Raw genomic sequence first — 13,884 nt, forward strand, 5'->3', positions numbered from 1 at the left:
ACTCCAGCGTTTCGCCGATTTCTGGGAGTTTGAGCCCAGAACGAGGGCGGGATCCCCCCGGGGCGGGGCCGCGGCCCCTCCTGACCCCGCTGTTGGTCCCGTTCCCTCCTCGGTGGTCGCGGTTCTGGGTCTCGCAGGGATCGCTGCCTAATGAGTCTAATTTAGATTATCTGACTAATGAGTCATTAGATTCTCGAGCTCGTGGCTCGTTAACGAACCCTTGTCCCGCCTCTTCCTTCCCCTCCCCCTCTGCGTCCGTAAACCTGAACCACTTTTGGTGAAAACACCAAGAATTTGGGGGGAAATCAATTTTCCAAGGTTTTCATCCGCAAAACAATTAAGAAACGGAGGTTAATTAGACTTGATCAGCCCCAGGTTTAATTTCTATTTGGTCCAATCCTTCCCTGCTCTAAACTCTCTCCCCCTGCACTCCGTCCACTTTTTATTTATTTTGGGATTTTTCCTCCCCAAACCAATTCCAGCGCCGGGACGGAGCCGTTTTAGAGCCTCGTTTGTGATTAATTAACCCCAGGGAGAGACTTTGATGGGAACGTGGCTCTGTGTCCCCTCCTGTCCCATGAACGCACCACAGCTGCTGCTCGTCCTGAAGGGAAAACAGCCCGGAATGGCTCATTTTGGGTGGGTTTCAAAGTGGTTTGGGGGGTTTCCAACATGGGGTGGGGTTGGGACAACGTGGAGACACTTGTTTTCCTGGATTTCACCCCAATTTTCCTGGGTTTCACCTTAACTGGTGATTTAAAGATGGAGCAGATTGTCCCCATCTCGGACCAGGAATTGCGAAAGCATCGCTGCCGGAGCTGTTTCAAAATAACCAAAACCAGCCCAAATCCCCTTTTCTCCTCAGTTTTGTCCCTTTTCTCCCCCAGTTTTATCCCTTCCACAACTCAGGGCTGGATTTCGGGGCGTTCCAGCTGTAATTTGGGACCTCGTTCGCTCGCTTCTGTTCTTCCCCCACTCATCCCCCCCCTTTGCTCCAGTCTTGGAAAAGCTCCTTTAATTTGCCAGATTTCGGGGTTTTTTTGCCATGAAAAGGTGATTTTCCTTTTCTCACCCCTCTCCTCCTTCCCCTCTTCCCTCCCTCCCCCACCTTTCAGAGCACACTTGCTATAAACCCCTGAAATTATCCCCAAAATTATCCCTGATGTTACTTTTATCCCCGAAATTAATTTTTCCACAATCTCAGCTGCAAAAAACCAAATTCTTTAATTAATCTTTAACCATTAATAAATCATTTGGGATCCCTTTCCACAGGACTGGAGCCTCCTTCACTGGTTCCCTAATTAATTACTCCCCGGATTAATGATTTATGCAAACGCCTGTTGCCAAAGCTGTTCATTTACTCCCAGTTCCGAGAACTTGAGTCATCCGGAGCAGCCGTGACTCAGCGCCCACTCCCCTCCTTCCCCCTCCCTTTTTGGGGACGTTTATTCTGGAATCAATCAAGGATGGAATCATTAATTAACCCCAGCAGGGGCACGGGGCTGGCAGCATTCCCACCTCCCTCCCAACTTCCTCGTTATCCCGGGATTTCCGGGCAGCGGATTAACGCCGCCCACGCCGGCGGTCAGTGTCTGACCCCTCCGGTGTGGCCGGAGCCGGGAACGGAGCCGTGGGATGAGCGCCAGGAACAGCCGGCACGGGATTAGGAGGAGGAGGAGGAGGAAGGGCAGGAGGAAGGTTTGACCAGGGGTTGACCTTGGGGGAAAAAAGGCAAATTCACAGCAAACGGGGAAAAAAGGCAAATTCACAGCAAACAGGGAAAAAACCACAGGTGGAATGTGGAAATAAGGAGGAAAAAGAGGAATTCGCCTGGAAGTGAGGAACTCACCTGGAAGCTGACGTCAAACCACGCTCGCCGGGGGATCGGTGGGCGACCTCTGTCCTGGGGGATGATTTTTGGGATTCTTGGTTAATTTACGTTTGATAAAAAGGGAGAAGAGCTCAAAAATGGGAATTTTTGGCAGGAATTTTTTGGGGATGAAGAAGCTGGGGGTAAGAAGGGGGTTTGGTTGAAGTCATAAACAGCCATAAGGAATCTGGGGAGATTTGGGATTTGAGAGGTCCATCCTCACTTATCCCTAATTTAATTCTCTCCTGATCCTCCTTTATCCCTCATTTCATTCCCCCCAATTTGCCCCTCATTTCCCCCCCAACCCTCACCCCTCTTTCCGTCCCCTCCTCCTCCCTTATCCCCCCAAACCTCCTCCATCCCTCCCCGCTGCCCTCACTCCCTTCCCCGTCTCCCTTTCCATTCTCCCTCTTCCCTTCTCACCCCTTTCCATGGGATCATCGAGGCTGGAAAAGACCTTTGGGATCATCAAGTCCAACCAGCGCCACCAGGTCACCACTGAACCGCGTTCACCGTGTGCCACATCCAGGCATTTTTTGAGATAATTCCAGGACAGTGACTCCACCACATCCCTGGGACGCCCACGCCAGGGCGGGACAACCCTTTCCATAATGGAGTTTTCCTGAATAAACCTCCCCTCGTGCAACTTGAGGCTGTTTCCTCTTGTTTTATCCATCGAGAGAAGGGATCTCACCCCCAACCTCGCTCCAACCTCCTCCCAGGGGATTGCAGGGAGCGATGGGGTCTCCCAAACCTCCTTTTCCCCTTCCGTAATTTTCCTCCTTGGGATGGATGACTCCCCACTTTCCCTTCATTTCCCCCTTACCCTCCCCCCTTGATCTCCTCCCATTTTGTCCCCCATCTCATCACTCATTCTCCCATCATTTTCCCCCTCAGTCTCCCCCCTCCATCTCCCCCTTTTTCTCCCCCCATATCCCCCACCCTGCCTCTCCCCTTCATCCCCATCTTGTCCCTTTCTCCCCGTACCCTCATCTGCCTCTTTCTCTCCGATTTCCCCTTTTTCCTTCCATTTTCCCCCTCAGATCCTTTTCCCTCCATTTCTCCCCTCAGGCCTTCGCCCCCCCCCCCCCCCCCGTTTTCCCGCCTTTTCCCCGCGCGCGCGCGCACGGCGCCGCCCAGCGGCCGGGAGGACTCCACGCTCCCGCACTCCCCCCCGCCCCTCCCTCCTCTCCTCTCTCTCCCTCCGCCTCCCCTTTTCCCGACCCTCCCTCTCTCCGGCCCCCTCTCTCCCCGCTCCTCCTCCTCCCTCCGTCCCTCTCTCTCTCCTCCTTCTCCTCCCTCTCCCCGCCCCTCCCGCCCCTCCCTCCGCGCACGCGCCCCGCGGCGCCCTGGCGGCGGAGCCAAGATGGCGGCGGTGGTTCAGAATGTGGTCAAGCTGTGAGTGCGGGTCCCCCCCTTCACCCCCCCCCGCGGCGCGGGAATGGTGCGGCCCGGCCGGGCGCGGGAAGCGGCCCCCCCCCTTACCCCCGCGCGCCGGGCGGGACCAAGTGGGCGAGAAGGGGGGGGGGGGAGAGCGACACGCGCGCATTGTTCGGGGTGAACTTTGCCGGGGGGGGGGGCGTTAAGGGCACCCCAAAATCCCCCCCAGCACCGGGAGGGCCTCAGGGATCTGAGCGGGAGGAGAGCCTGGGAGGGTCCCCAGGGCCCCGCAGGGTCCCCCAGGTCTGGCCCTGAGAGGGTCCTGGAGAGGGCAAGGGGGGGCGGGGGTCATCCCTGTAAAGCGTTAAAATTCCCGGTATTGTATCCGTGCATCTCCCTGTGCCTCATTGTATATCCCTAAAGTCCCGTGGGCGAGCGTCCTGGAGAGGCCAAGGACGGGGGAGTCATCCCAGCACATCCCTGTGCATCCCCATGCATCCCCAAATGTCCCGATACATCCCTGGACATCCCCGAATGTCCCAATACATCCCTGGACATCCCCGAATGTCCCAATACATCCCTGTGCGTCCCCTGTCCTTCCCTGGACATTGCTGCGCTACTTCCCTGTGCATCCCAGCGAGAGGGTCCTGCAGAGGCCGAGTTGAGGGGAGTCATCCCTGTGCTCCCCTCTGTGTCCCTGTGCTCCCCTCTGTGTCCCTGCACCTCCCTCTGTGTCCCTGTGCTCCCCTCTGTATCCTGCACCTCCCTCTCCATCCTCGTCCATCCCTGTGCTCCGTCTCTTCCGTCCCTGCCCTTCCCTGCACACCCCGTGGGAGTGTCCTTGGCGGAGTGGGAAGTTGTTGTGCCTTTTACCCCTCACAATCTCCGCCTGTATCCCTGGTATTCTCCGGTTTTGCTCCTGATGTTCTCGGTTCTACCGTTGGGAATCTCGGGCTTTGTCCCCGCTGTTCTCCAGTTGGACCCCTGAACGTCTCCAGCTTTATCCCTGACATTCTCTGGTTCTATCCCTGAGGACCTCCGGGTTTGTTCCTGCTGTTCTCCACTTGTATTCCTGAGGCTTTCCAGTTGTATCCCTGGTATTCTCCAGCATTTCATCCCTGGCAGCCTCCAGTTGTATCCCTGACACCTCCCGGCCGCGATCCTTGTTGGGCTCCTCGTTCCCCCATTCCCCCGGTCCCAGTGCTGGGCCATGATCCCTGCTGGGCTCCCCATTCCCGGTGCCATCCCTGCCCTTCCCGGGCTGATCCGTGCCCTTCCCAGGCTGGGCGAGCAGTACTACCGGGACGCCATGGAGCAGTGCCACAGCTACAACGCCCGGCTCTGCGCCGAGCGCAGCGTCCGCCTGCCCTTCCTGGACTCCCAGACCGGGGTGGCCCAGAGCAACTGCTACATCTGGATGGAGAAACGGCACCGCGGGCCCGGTACGGCCGGAGCGCCGGGAACGAGGCGGGAACGCCGGGGGAGCAGCGGGGAAATGCCGGGGGAGCAATGGGAAAGTGGGAGAGCAGTGGGGAAATGATGGGAGAAGGGGAGGGAAACAATGGGAGAAGGACAGGAAATGGTGGGGAAATGATGGGATAACGGTTGGGAAACCACGGGAGAACATTGGGAGAGCAGCCGGGAAGTGGCAGGAGAGCACCGTGGAGACAATGGGGAAGCGCTGGGGAGGGGAAGGGGCCGGGGTCGCTCTGGGCTGCTCTGTCCCCTCCTTGGGAACGTTTGGAGTGTTTTATCACAGCCTCGGATGATTCCGAGGAGTTCTGTCACCCCCTGGCCCGATTTTGGGGAGTTTCCCGGGATTTTTCTGCAGGTTTGGCAGCCGGGCAGCTCTACTCGTACCCGGCGCGGCGCTGGCGCAAGAAACGCCGTGCCCACCCCCCGGAGGACCCCCGGCTCTCCTTCCCTTCCATCAAACCCGGTAATTCCGCCCCATTCCCTGCTGGATTTCTGGGAATTCCGCCCCGGATCCGCCAGGATCCAGCACCCACCCTCATTTTTCCCGTTTTTTCACTGTTTTTCCCCAGACACGGAGCAGACGCTGAAGAAGGAGGGGCTGATCTCCCAGGACGGGAGCAGCCTGGAAGCGCTGCTGAGGACGGATCCTCTGGAAAAACGTTCCCTGCCGGACCCCAGGATGGACGACGACAGCCTGGGAGAGTTCCCGGTCACCAACAGCCGCGCACGGAAGGTGCTGCTGGGAATTCCGGGATGGGAACCGGGAATTCCCGCCGGGAACCGGGAATTTCGTGCCACGAACTCAAATTTTCCAGCCCCTTCTCCCGCTCCAGACGTGGATTTTAGGGCTTGGGATGGGTTTGGTGGGAGGGGGAAAGGGGGAATCCGGCCCTGGGGTTCGTGGGAAGGAGGTTCTGGAGCCAAAATTGGGGAATTTTTTGGCCTGAGAAGAAATTTAGGAAAAGGGAGTTCCAGGTTAAAAAAAAAAAAATTGAAGGGAAGGAAGGAGATTCAGGAAGAGTAGAGTTTCTGATCCCAGAGTTTAGGGAGAGAGAGTTCCTGGTCCCAGAACTCAGTGGGAGGGAGGTTCTGGCCCTGCAATTCAGAGGGAGGGAAATTCCAGCCCAGAAGTTCAGGGAAAGGGGAGTTTTGGGGTCATTTTCCCAGAATTCCATATTTTTCCCCTTCTGAGGCTTTTCCACAGCATTTTTGACCATGGAAACCTTTTCCCAGCCTCGTTTCCTTTTGCCTTTTCCAAAACTCCTCCTCCTCCAAGCGTTTTCCCACCAGATCAGGCCCTTCCACGACGTTTTTTTGGGGGATAAAACATCCTGAATTCCCGTCCACCCGCAAGAACCTTTCTGTGCCTCCTTTGGGATGGATTCAGCTGCGACCCCTCCTGTTTTTCCCGTTTTTCCCGTTGTTCTTCCCTGGGATTGATTTTCCTGCAGTAACCCCCTCTCCTCGTTCCCAGCGGATCCTGGAGCCGGACGATTTCCTGGACGATTTGGATGACGAGGACTACGAGGAGGACACGCCCAAGAGGAGGGGGAAGGGCAAGGCCAAGGTGAGCGGATTCCTGGGGCGACCCCACAGGGAGGAAAAGCTGGGATTTGTGCCGAGAATCCCTCGTTTCTCCCGAATTCCCGAGGATCTGCTGTCCCTCGGCCGTTCCCAGCGCGTGGCACTCTTGGATCGCTCCCGCCCCGGCCGTGTCCCTTCCGTGCCCTCTCAGCTCCCGACTTCTCCCTAAATCCCGACTTTTCCGCAGGGAAAAGGCGTCGGAGGGGCTCGGAAGAAGCTGGACGCAGCCATCCTGGAGGACCGGGACAAGCCCTACGCCTGCGACAGTGAGTGCCGGGGCCGCTCCGGGCGCGGCACCGCCGGGATCGGGGGATTCCAGCCCGGGCAGGAGATCCCCACGTCCGGGGAGGGCAGGGCCGGGCTCTCGCCTTCCTCCCGCGGAGGGGGCCGGAGTTGTCCCACCGGGAACGCCGGGAAACGGCCCCGGGGCCCAGGGTGGCGCGAGCGCTGGAGGTGTGAAAATCAGGATAGGAAGGAGGATGGAAGGATAAAAACGGGGATAAACTTCCCAAACAGCCCCCAGAGGCTGGGAAGGCCCCTCCCCCTCATCCCAGTGGTTTTCCAGTCGGATCCGTGTCCCTGGGACCCATTCCCAGCCCTCCTTAAAGCCCCTTAAGGAGCTGGGAGCCGTGAAATCCAACAGAACCCTGGGAGCAGGGATTCCATGCCCAGGCCAGGCCCCCCCAGCCCAGGATTCAGCGGGATAACGGGATGGAAAAGCTTCGCCAGCTCCTTTTTCTCTCTTCTTCCTCCTGTCCTGCCACTTCCCAGCACTAATTCTCCCCCTGGCTCCCTGAGGTTGTGTTTTTCCTGCCCTTTTTTCCTGGTTTTCCGTGTGTCTGTGTCCTCTCACGACTTCTCTTTCTGTGTTTCAGACAGTTACAAACAAAAGCATTCCTTGAAACCTCCCGACCGAGGTAGTTCCGCTCTCTCTCTGCTCGTTTTTCCTGCTTTTCCTCCTTTTTTCCCTTTTTTTTTTTCCGTGGGGTTTTCCCACCCCAAAAAAAATCCCCCTGTGGAGCCCCGGGATCGGCGGGGGGAGGGGAGGGAGAAGCCAAAGGCCACGGGAGCGACGTCAGCACCGGCCCCGCTCCGGCCCCCTGACCCTTTTCCAGCAGGGAATGAGGCCGGGAAAACAAAGATTAACCCCCCCCGTGGAGCCAGCAGTGGGAAAAACACGGAGCTTCCACCCAAATCCACCCCCGGCTCCCGAATCCCGGGATGCGCCGCTGCCTTTAAAGCTCCCCGGTGTTGTTTTCCTGCTCCAAATCCGCGGGGTTTTTACCTAAAAAAGCCCCAAAAAAATCGGGATCGGCCGCAGGCGGGATGGGGAGTTTGGGATGTTCCCGAGGCTCCTGTTCCTCGCCTCGGGAGGAGGAATCCGGAGCTGCGCTTGGAGATGGTCCTGGAGGTTTTGGGGGGAAAAAGGTCACTTTGGAGCCCCGTGGACTGGGAGGGAAGCGGGAATTTCATGGGAATCCCGTTGGAATTGCGGCTCTCGGGGCTGTTTTTCCTCAGTGCTGCTCCGATCCCGAGCGTTTTCCCCAAGGACCCCTCAGATGCCGGGGCAATTCCCGTGGTTTTTATCCCAAAAAACCAGCGCGGGCTGCTGGAGTCGGCCTCCCTGTGGAAGTTCAGCCCCATTTTCCCTGATCCAGCTGCTTTTTCCCTGATTTCTCCACGGTCCGGGGGGATCCCAGCGGATCCAGAAATTTCCGTGTTGTTCTGGAAAAGCTCCAAACTCAGGAAATTTCATCCCAAAGCGGCTTTTTCCCAATTTATGGAAAAACACGGCGAAAACACGTTGGGAAACCTCTCCACCAAACCCCGGAATTCCCCCTCCGGCACCGTTTTTTTGGGGATTTTATCCCGATTCCTTGTGCTGGGAGGGAGCCGGATCTGTGCTCATCCTTCCCACGCCGAAATGGGGCTGGAAAGGGATTTTGGGGTGTCCTTGAATAAGGAAAAACCCAAAACATCCCTGGAAAAGCAGCAATGGGGAACTGGAGCCGATTCCTTGATCCACAAGGTGCTGGATCGAGGGAGAAACCTCCGCAATTTTGGGGTGGGAAATGGGAAAACCAATGGATTTTGGGCCTTTGGAGGAGCCAGGATGGATCCATGGCCGCTGCCAAATCCCTCCTTGGAAGCCCAGAATTCCCGAGTTTCCCTTTCCTTGGTTTTTACCTTGGGATGGGATTTTTTGGGGTGGGGATTTCTTCTCCCCAATACCTTCCTGGGGATTTTGCCATTGGATCCATCCTGGGGCTTTCACCTGGAATTCCTTCAGGATCCCAGGTCGGTAACCTGGAATTCCTTCGGGATCCTGGGGAATTCACCTGGGATTCCTCAGGAATTCCGGGTCGTCGGACCCGATTCCAGCGGGTCCAGGGTCAGCAGGGAGCACCTCCTGCTCTCCCAGCCCGGAGCTGCGGTCGGGGCGGCTCCGGAGGCTTCGGGATTTGGGATTTTTCCCTCCTCTGCTGGGGTCCAACTGGGATTTTTCCCGTTTTTTCTCGGCAGTCTGCGGGAAGCGCTACAAGAACCGGCCGGGGCTGAGTTACCACTACGCCCACTCCCACCTGGCCGAGGAGGAGGGGGACGACAAGGACGATTCCCAGCCCCCCACTCCCGTCTCCCAGCGCTCCGAGGAGCAGAAATGTAAGGAAAAACCCCGGAATTGCCTCCCGGGAAAGCCCTGGGAATGACCAACACCCCAGCCCGAGGTGTCCTGGAGCTGCCCTGGCTCGGGAGCCGCTCCGTGGGGGGAATTCCGTCCCTGTGCCCTGATCCCGGTGTCCCGCTCCGCTTTTCCAGCCAAGAAGGGTCCCGACGGATTGGCCCTTCCCAACAATTACTGCGACTTCTGCCTGGGAGACTCCAAGATCAACAAGAAAACCGGGCAGCCCGAGGAGCTCGTGTCCTGCTCCGACTGCGGCCGCTCCGGTGAGGGACGGCCGGGGCCATCCCGGGGCTCCCGCGGCCCGGAGGGAGCCGGGCCAGGGCCGGACGTGGGGGAGCCGTGGAATGGCCGGGGCTGGGGTCGGGGAGGACGTTTGGGACCATGGATCCGAGCGTTGATCCAGCACTGCCACGGTGAAGACGTGGCCTGGGATGTCCCTGGGGTGTCCCTGGGGTGTCCTGGGATGTCCCTGGGGTGTCCCTGGGGTGTCCCCAGGGTGTCCCCACTGTCCCTGGGGTGTCCCTGGGGTGTCCCCGCTGTCCCTGGGGTGTCCTGGGGCATCCCTGGGGTGTCCCTGGGATGTCCCTGGGGTGTCCTGAGGTGTCCTGGGGTGTCCCTGAGGTGTCCTGGGGTGTCCTCGGGGTGTCCCCGCTGTCCCTGAGGTGTCCCTGAGGTGTCCCCGCTGTGCCCAGGTCACCCGTCGTGCCTGCAGTTCACGCCGGTGATGATGGCCGCGGTGAAGACGTACCGCTGGCAGTGCATCGAGTGCAAGTGCTGCAACATCTGCGGCACCTCCGAGAACGACGTGAGTGCCCCAAAGTTTCCTGGGAATGCCCCAAAGTTACCTGGGAGTGCCCCAAAGTTTCCTGGGAATGCCCCAAAGTTTCCTGGGAGTGCCCCAAAGTTTCCTGGGAGTGCCCCAAAATACCTAGGAATGCCCCAAAGTTTCCTGGGAATGCCCCAAAGTTACCTGGGAATGCCCCACAATTATCAGGGAATGCCCCAGAATCCACCAGGAATCCCCAGCAGTGACCCAGGAATGCTCCAAATGACCTGGGAACACCCAAAAATTACTTTGGAATGCCCAAAAACCACCTGGGAATGCCGCAGAATTCCCACTGGAGGCGTTTTTTGGGGGAGAAACCTTCAGGATTTAGGAGTCCATAAGACCCTGGAAAGGCTTTTTTTGGGGAAAAACATTTGGATTTCGATAACCTGCAGGCAACTTCTGCCTTTCCAGAGCCTTTGGGACACCGGGGGGAGGAAAATTTGGGGGAGGGTAAAATCCTTTAGTGACCCGTGGGACACGGGAGAGGCTTTTTGGGGGGAAAAGCGGGAATTGTGGGAGCGGAGCGATTGGAATGTGCCCGGCCCAGGACCAGCTGCTGTTCTGTGACGACTGCGACCGCGGGTACCACATGTACTGCCTGACCCCGCCCATGGCCGAGCCCCCCGAGGGTGAGTCCGGCCCGGCCCCTCGGGATTCCCCCCGAAACCTCCCCGGGAGTGGGAAACCCTGGCGTTCCTTGGCCTGCCTCTTCCCAGGTTTCCTTCTGGGCTGTGGGGAGGGGTTCCTGCTCCCAAATCCTCCTCTTGGCTCCTTTCTCTTCTTCTTCCTCCTCCTTTTCTTCCTCCTCTCCCTCCTTTTCCTCCCTCCTCATCTTCCTCGTCTTTTCTTCCTCATTTTCCTTCCTGAATTCCTGAATTTCCACCCTAATCCCTGAATTCTCACTCCTCTTCCTCCCTCTTATTTCTCCTCTTTATTCTCTTTTTCCTCCTCTTTTCTCCTCCTCTTCCTCCTCCTTTTCTTCCTCCTCTCCCTCCTCTTCCTCCCTCCTCATCTTCCTCGTCTTCCTCATTTTCCTCCCTGAATTCCTGAATTCTCCCTCCTCTTCCTCCCTCTTGTTCCTCCTCTTCCTCCTCTTTATTCTCTTTTTCCTCTTCTTTTCTCCTCCTCTTCCTCCTCCTTTTCTTCCTCCTCTCCCTCCTCCTTTTCTTCCTCCTCTCCCTCCTCTTCCTCATCATCTTCCTCATCTTTTCTTCCTCATTTTCCTCCCTGAATTCCTGAATTCTCCCTCCTCTTCCTCCCTCTTATTCCTCCTCTTTATTCTTTCTCTTCTTTTCTCCTCCTCTTCCTCCTGCTCTCGCTCCTCCCCCTCCCCCCTCGTTAGCCCCCGTGGTTAATTGTCCTCCCGGGGGGCTGAGGGGGGTGAGGCCGAAGGCTGATCCCGGTTTTCCGCAGGGAGCTGGAGCTGCCACCTCTGCCTGGACCTGCTCAAGGAGAAGGCGTCGATTTACCAGAACCAGAACAGCTCCTGATCCCGCTCTTCCTCCTCCTCCTCCTCCTCCCCATCCCCTCCTCATCCTCACCCCCTCAGCTTTGGGGCCTTTGCCTTTTTTTCCCAGTTTTTTTGGGTCATTTTCCCTCCTTTACCTTATTTTTTTTCTTTTTTTCCCTTTTATTTCCTTTATTTTCTTTTTTTGGGGGGTCCTTTTTATTTCCTTTTTTTGCCTTCTATTCTCTTTTGGTTCTCTTTGCCCTTTAATTTTCTTCTTTTTCCTTTCATTTTCTTCCTTTTTAGGTTCTGTTTTAATTCCCTTTTTTCCTTTACTTTTTTCTTTCATTTTCCTCTTTTTTGCTTTGTTTTGTTTCCCTTTTTTGCTATTTTTTCCTTTTCTTCTATTTTCTTGTTTTTTGGGATCTTTTCCCTTGTTTTTCATTTCCTCTTCTCTCTCTTTTGTTTTTGCTCTTTTTTCTTTTTTTTTATTTTCTTTTTTCCTGTTTTATTTTCTCATTTTATTCTTTTTCCCCCTTTTTTTCTTTTTTCCTTCTATTTCCCTTTCCTTCCTTATTTTTTTTATCTCCTTTATTCATCCTGTTTTTTTTTTTTTTAATCTCTTCCATTCCCTTCATTTCACCTCTTTTTTCCTTCCTTTTCTTTATTTTGGGTCCTTTTTTCCCTTTTTCTTCCCCTCCCTCCATTTTTGGGTGGATTCCGTTGATTCCAGGATTTCAGGGCCCTTTCTCCCCTTCCCCCACTCCCCCCGGTGATTTTTGGGGTGATTTTCATCCCTTCCACCCCCCAAGTTCCCAGGATTTCACCCCAAAACTCACCCACTCCCCCTCCCGGCACCGCGGGTGCCAAACTCTCCCTTTTCCCCCTTTTTTTTTGGGAATTCCGGGGCAGTTTTGGGGCTTTTTCTTCCGTTTTTGGAGGGGAGATTTTTCCTGCTTCGATTTTTGTTCCCTTTCCCCCATTTTTATCACCCCTCCACCCCCCCAAAGGATGCTCCCAGCCCCTCCCCCACCCCCACGAGGCCTTACCCCTCCCCCACCCCCTCCGGCCACCACCAAATGGGGCAAAATCCCCGGATTTGGGGATTCCCCCCCGCCCCTCCCCCGCTGGCTCAGAACGGGGCAAAACCCCCCAATTTTGGGGTTTTCCCCTGGCTCCCCCCCTCCTCCCCCCAGGGTTGGGTTTGGGGTTCGGGGGGGTGGGGGAGGGGTTGAGGTTGGGATTTTTGGGGGGGAAAAAAGCCCCTTTTGCCCCCAAAATGCCGCTGGGGGAGGGGGGAGAGGGAGAGGCCGCGGGTGTGGGGCTGGGGGGACTCCCCGGAATCCCCCAAATCCCCCCAGTCCCAAATTCCGCCCCCTCCCCGGCTCCCGTGGACTGAATGTGCCTGTTTTTCTAAAAAACACAAAAATAAATGGACTTTAAAGCACCTACCTCCGACTGCCCCTCCCCCCACACGCCTCCAAACCCCCCCCCCGAGAGGAGCCCCCGGGATGGGCCCCGAAACTGCCACAAAAACGGCGAAAATCACCCCAAAACCAGGCAAAATGACCCCAGAACCAGCCAAAATAATGCAAAAAATGAAATCATCCCAAGGTTACCGAAATAGCCCAAAGTTTGACCAAAACGGCCCCGAAATGACTGAAATAATGCATGAAATGACTAAAATAGCCCCAAAAGTACCAAAGTAGCCCCAAGTTTACTGAAATAATGTTGGAATAGCCCCAAAAGTGACCAAATAGCCCCCAAAATGACCAAAAGACCCCCTCAAATTATTAAAATAACCCCAAAATGACTGAAACAGTCCAAAAGTGTTAAAATAACAAAGAGAGACCAAAATAGCCCTAAAAGCACTAAAATACCCCCAAAATAACTCCCAAAGGACTCCAATAGCCCCAAGCTTGACCAAAATAACCCCAAAATGACTGAAATGGCCCTAAAATGACCAAACAACCCCCAAGTGATGAAAGCATCCCCCAGAATTCTAAAAATCCAAATATTCCAAAATGTAACCAAAACACGACTGAAAGAACCCAAAAAAATCATGGAAATGACCCAAAAATGACCGAAATACCCCAGAACTGGCCAAAATGACTGGAAAATTAGCCAAAAGTGCTCAAAATTGACTCAAATCCTGAAAATCCCCCCTCAGAATTCTGGATCTGAGGCTCATCCCGGTGGTTTCTCTCCTCCCTGTCCCAAGCACGATTTTGGGGGGAATCGACGGCGTTTTGGTTCAAAATGGGCTTTTTTCCCCCGTTTCCGTGCCCTGATGGGGGTGGGGACATGGAAATGACCCAAAACAGGGGGGATTTATCCCAAATTCCCCTCAGCGAAGCTTCACGGTTGTGTCTTATCCAGGAAAGAGCAAAACGACACCAAAACGGCTCATTTTTCGTAATAAAAATGGCAAAAAACGGAGTAGTGTGGGGTTTTTTGGGGGAAAATGGGAAGTTTGGGGAGAAGTGGGAAATTTGGGGCAAAAATGAGGTTTGGGGGCAAATTTGGGGTAAAAAAGTGTGGGATTCGGGGGCAAAAATTGAGGATCTTGGGGCTAAAAAGCAGGGATTTTGGAGCAAAAGTGGGGATTTGAGAGC

The 13,884-nt window shown here is 55.7% G+C and overlaps 1 protein-coding gene across 2 annotated transcripts; it reads left to right on the plus strand.

The window, feature by feature from the left end:
- Positions 1–3,204: 3,204 nt before the first annotated feature.
- DPF2 (double PHD fingers 2) lies at positions 3,205–13,662 on the plus strand. Of its 2 annotated transcripts, XM_082300364.1 has the most exons (12): positions 3,205–3,268; positions 4,532–4,692; positions 5,082–5,189; positions 5,296–5,459; positions 6,201–6,293; positions 6,498–6,576; positions 7,186–7,227; positions 8,834–8,971; positions 9,128–9,256; positions 9,686–9,798; positions 10,370–10,451; positions 11,236–13,662. In XM_082300364.1, exons 1-12 carry the CDS (start codon positions 3,237–3,239, stop codon positions 11,310–11,312), a joined length of 1,218 nt encoding a protein of 405 aa, XP_082156490.1. In that variant the 5' UTR covers positions 3,205–3,236; the 3' UTR covers positions 11,313–13,662. The 2 variants fall into 2 exon arrangements, with proteins under 2 accessions (XP_082156490.1, XP_082156491.1); XM_082300365.1 differs by lacking the exon at positions 7,186–7,227.
- Positions 13,663–13,884: the final 222 nt, after the last annotated feature.

This window comes from Coloeus monedula, assembly GCF_965178545.1.
Source record: "Coloeus monedula genome assembly, chromosome: 39".
In the NCBI taxonomy this organism is placed as follows: domain Eukaryota; kingdom Metazoa; phylum Chordata; class Aves; order Passeriformes; family Corvidae; genus Coloeus; species Coloeus monedula.

What these genes read in the sequence shown, in the direction of transcription:
- DPF2 (XM_082300364.1), top strand. Translation starts at nt 3,237, where the DNA reads ATGGCGGCGGTGGTTCAGAATGTGGTCAAGCT. An exon ending in CAAGCCCTACGCCTGCGACA is followed by an intron (nt 6,577 to 7,185) that starts GTGAGTGCCGGG and finishes TCTGTGTTTCAG; the next exon opens with ACAGTTACAAACAAAAGCAT. An exon ending in GCGGCACCTCCGAGAACGAC is followed by an intron (nt 9,799 to 10,369) that starts GTGAGTGCCCCA and finishes TGCCCGGCCCAG; the next exon opens with GACCAGCTGCTGTTCTGTGA.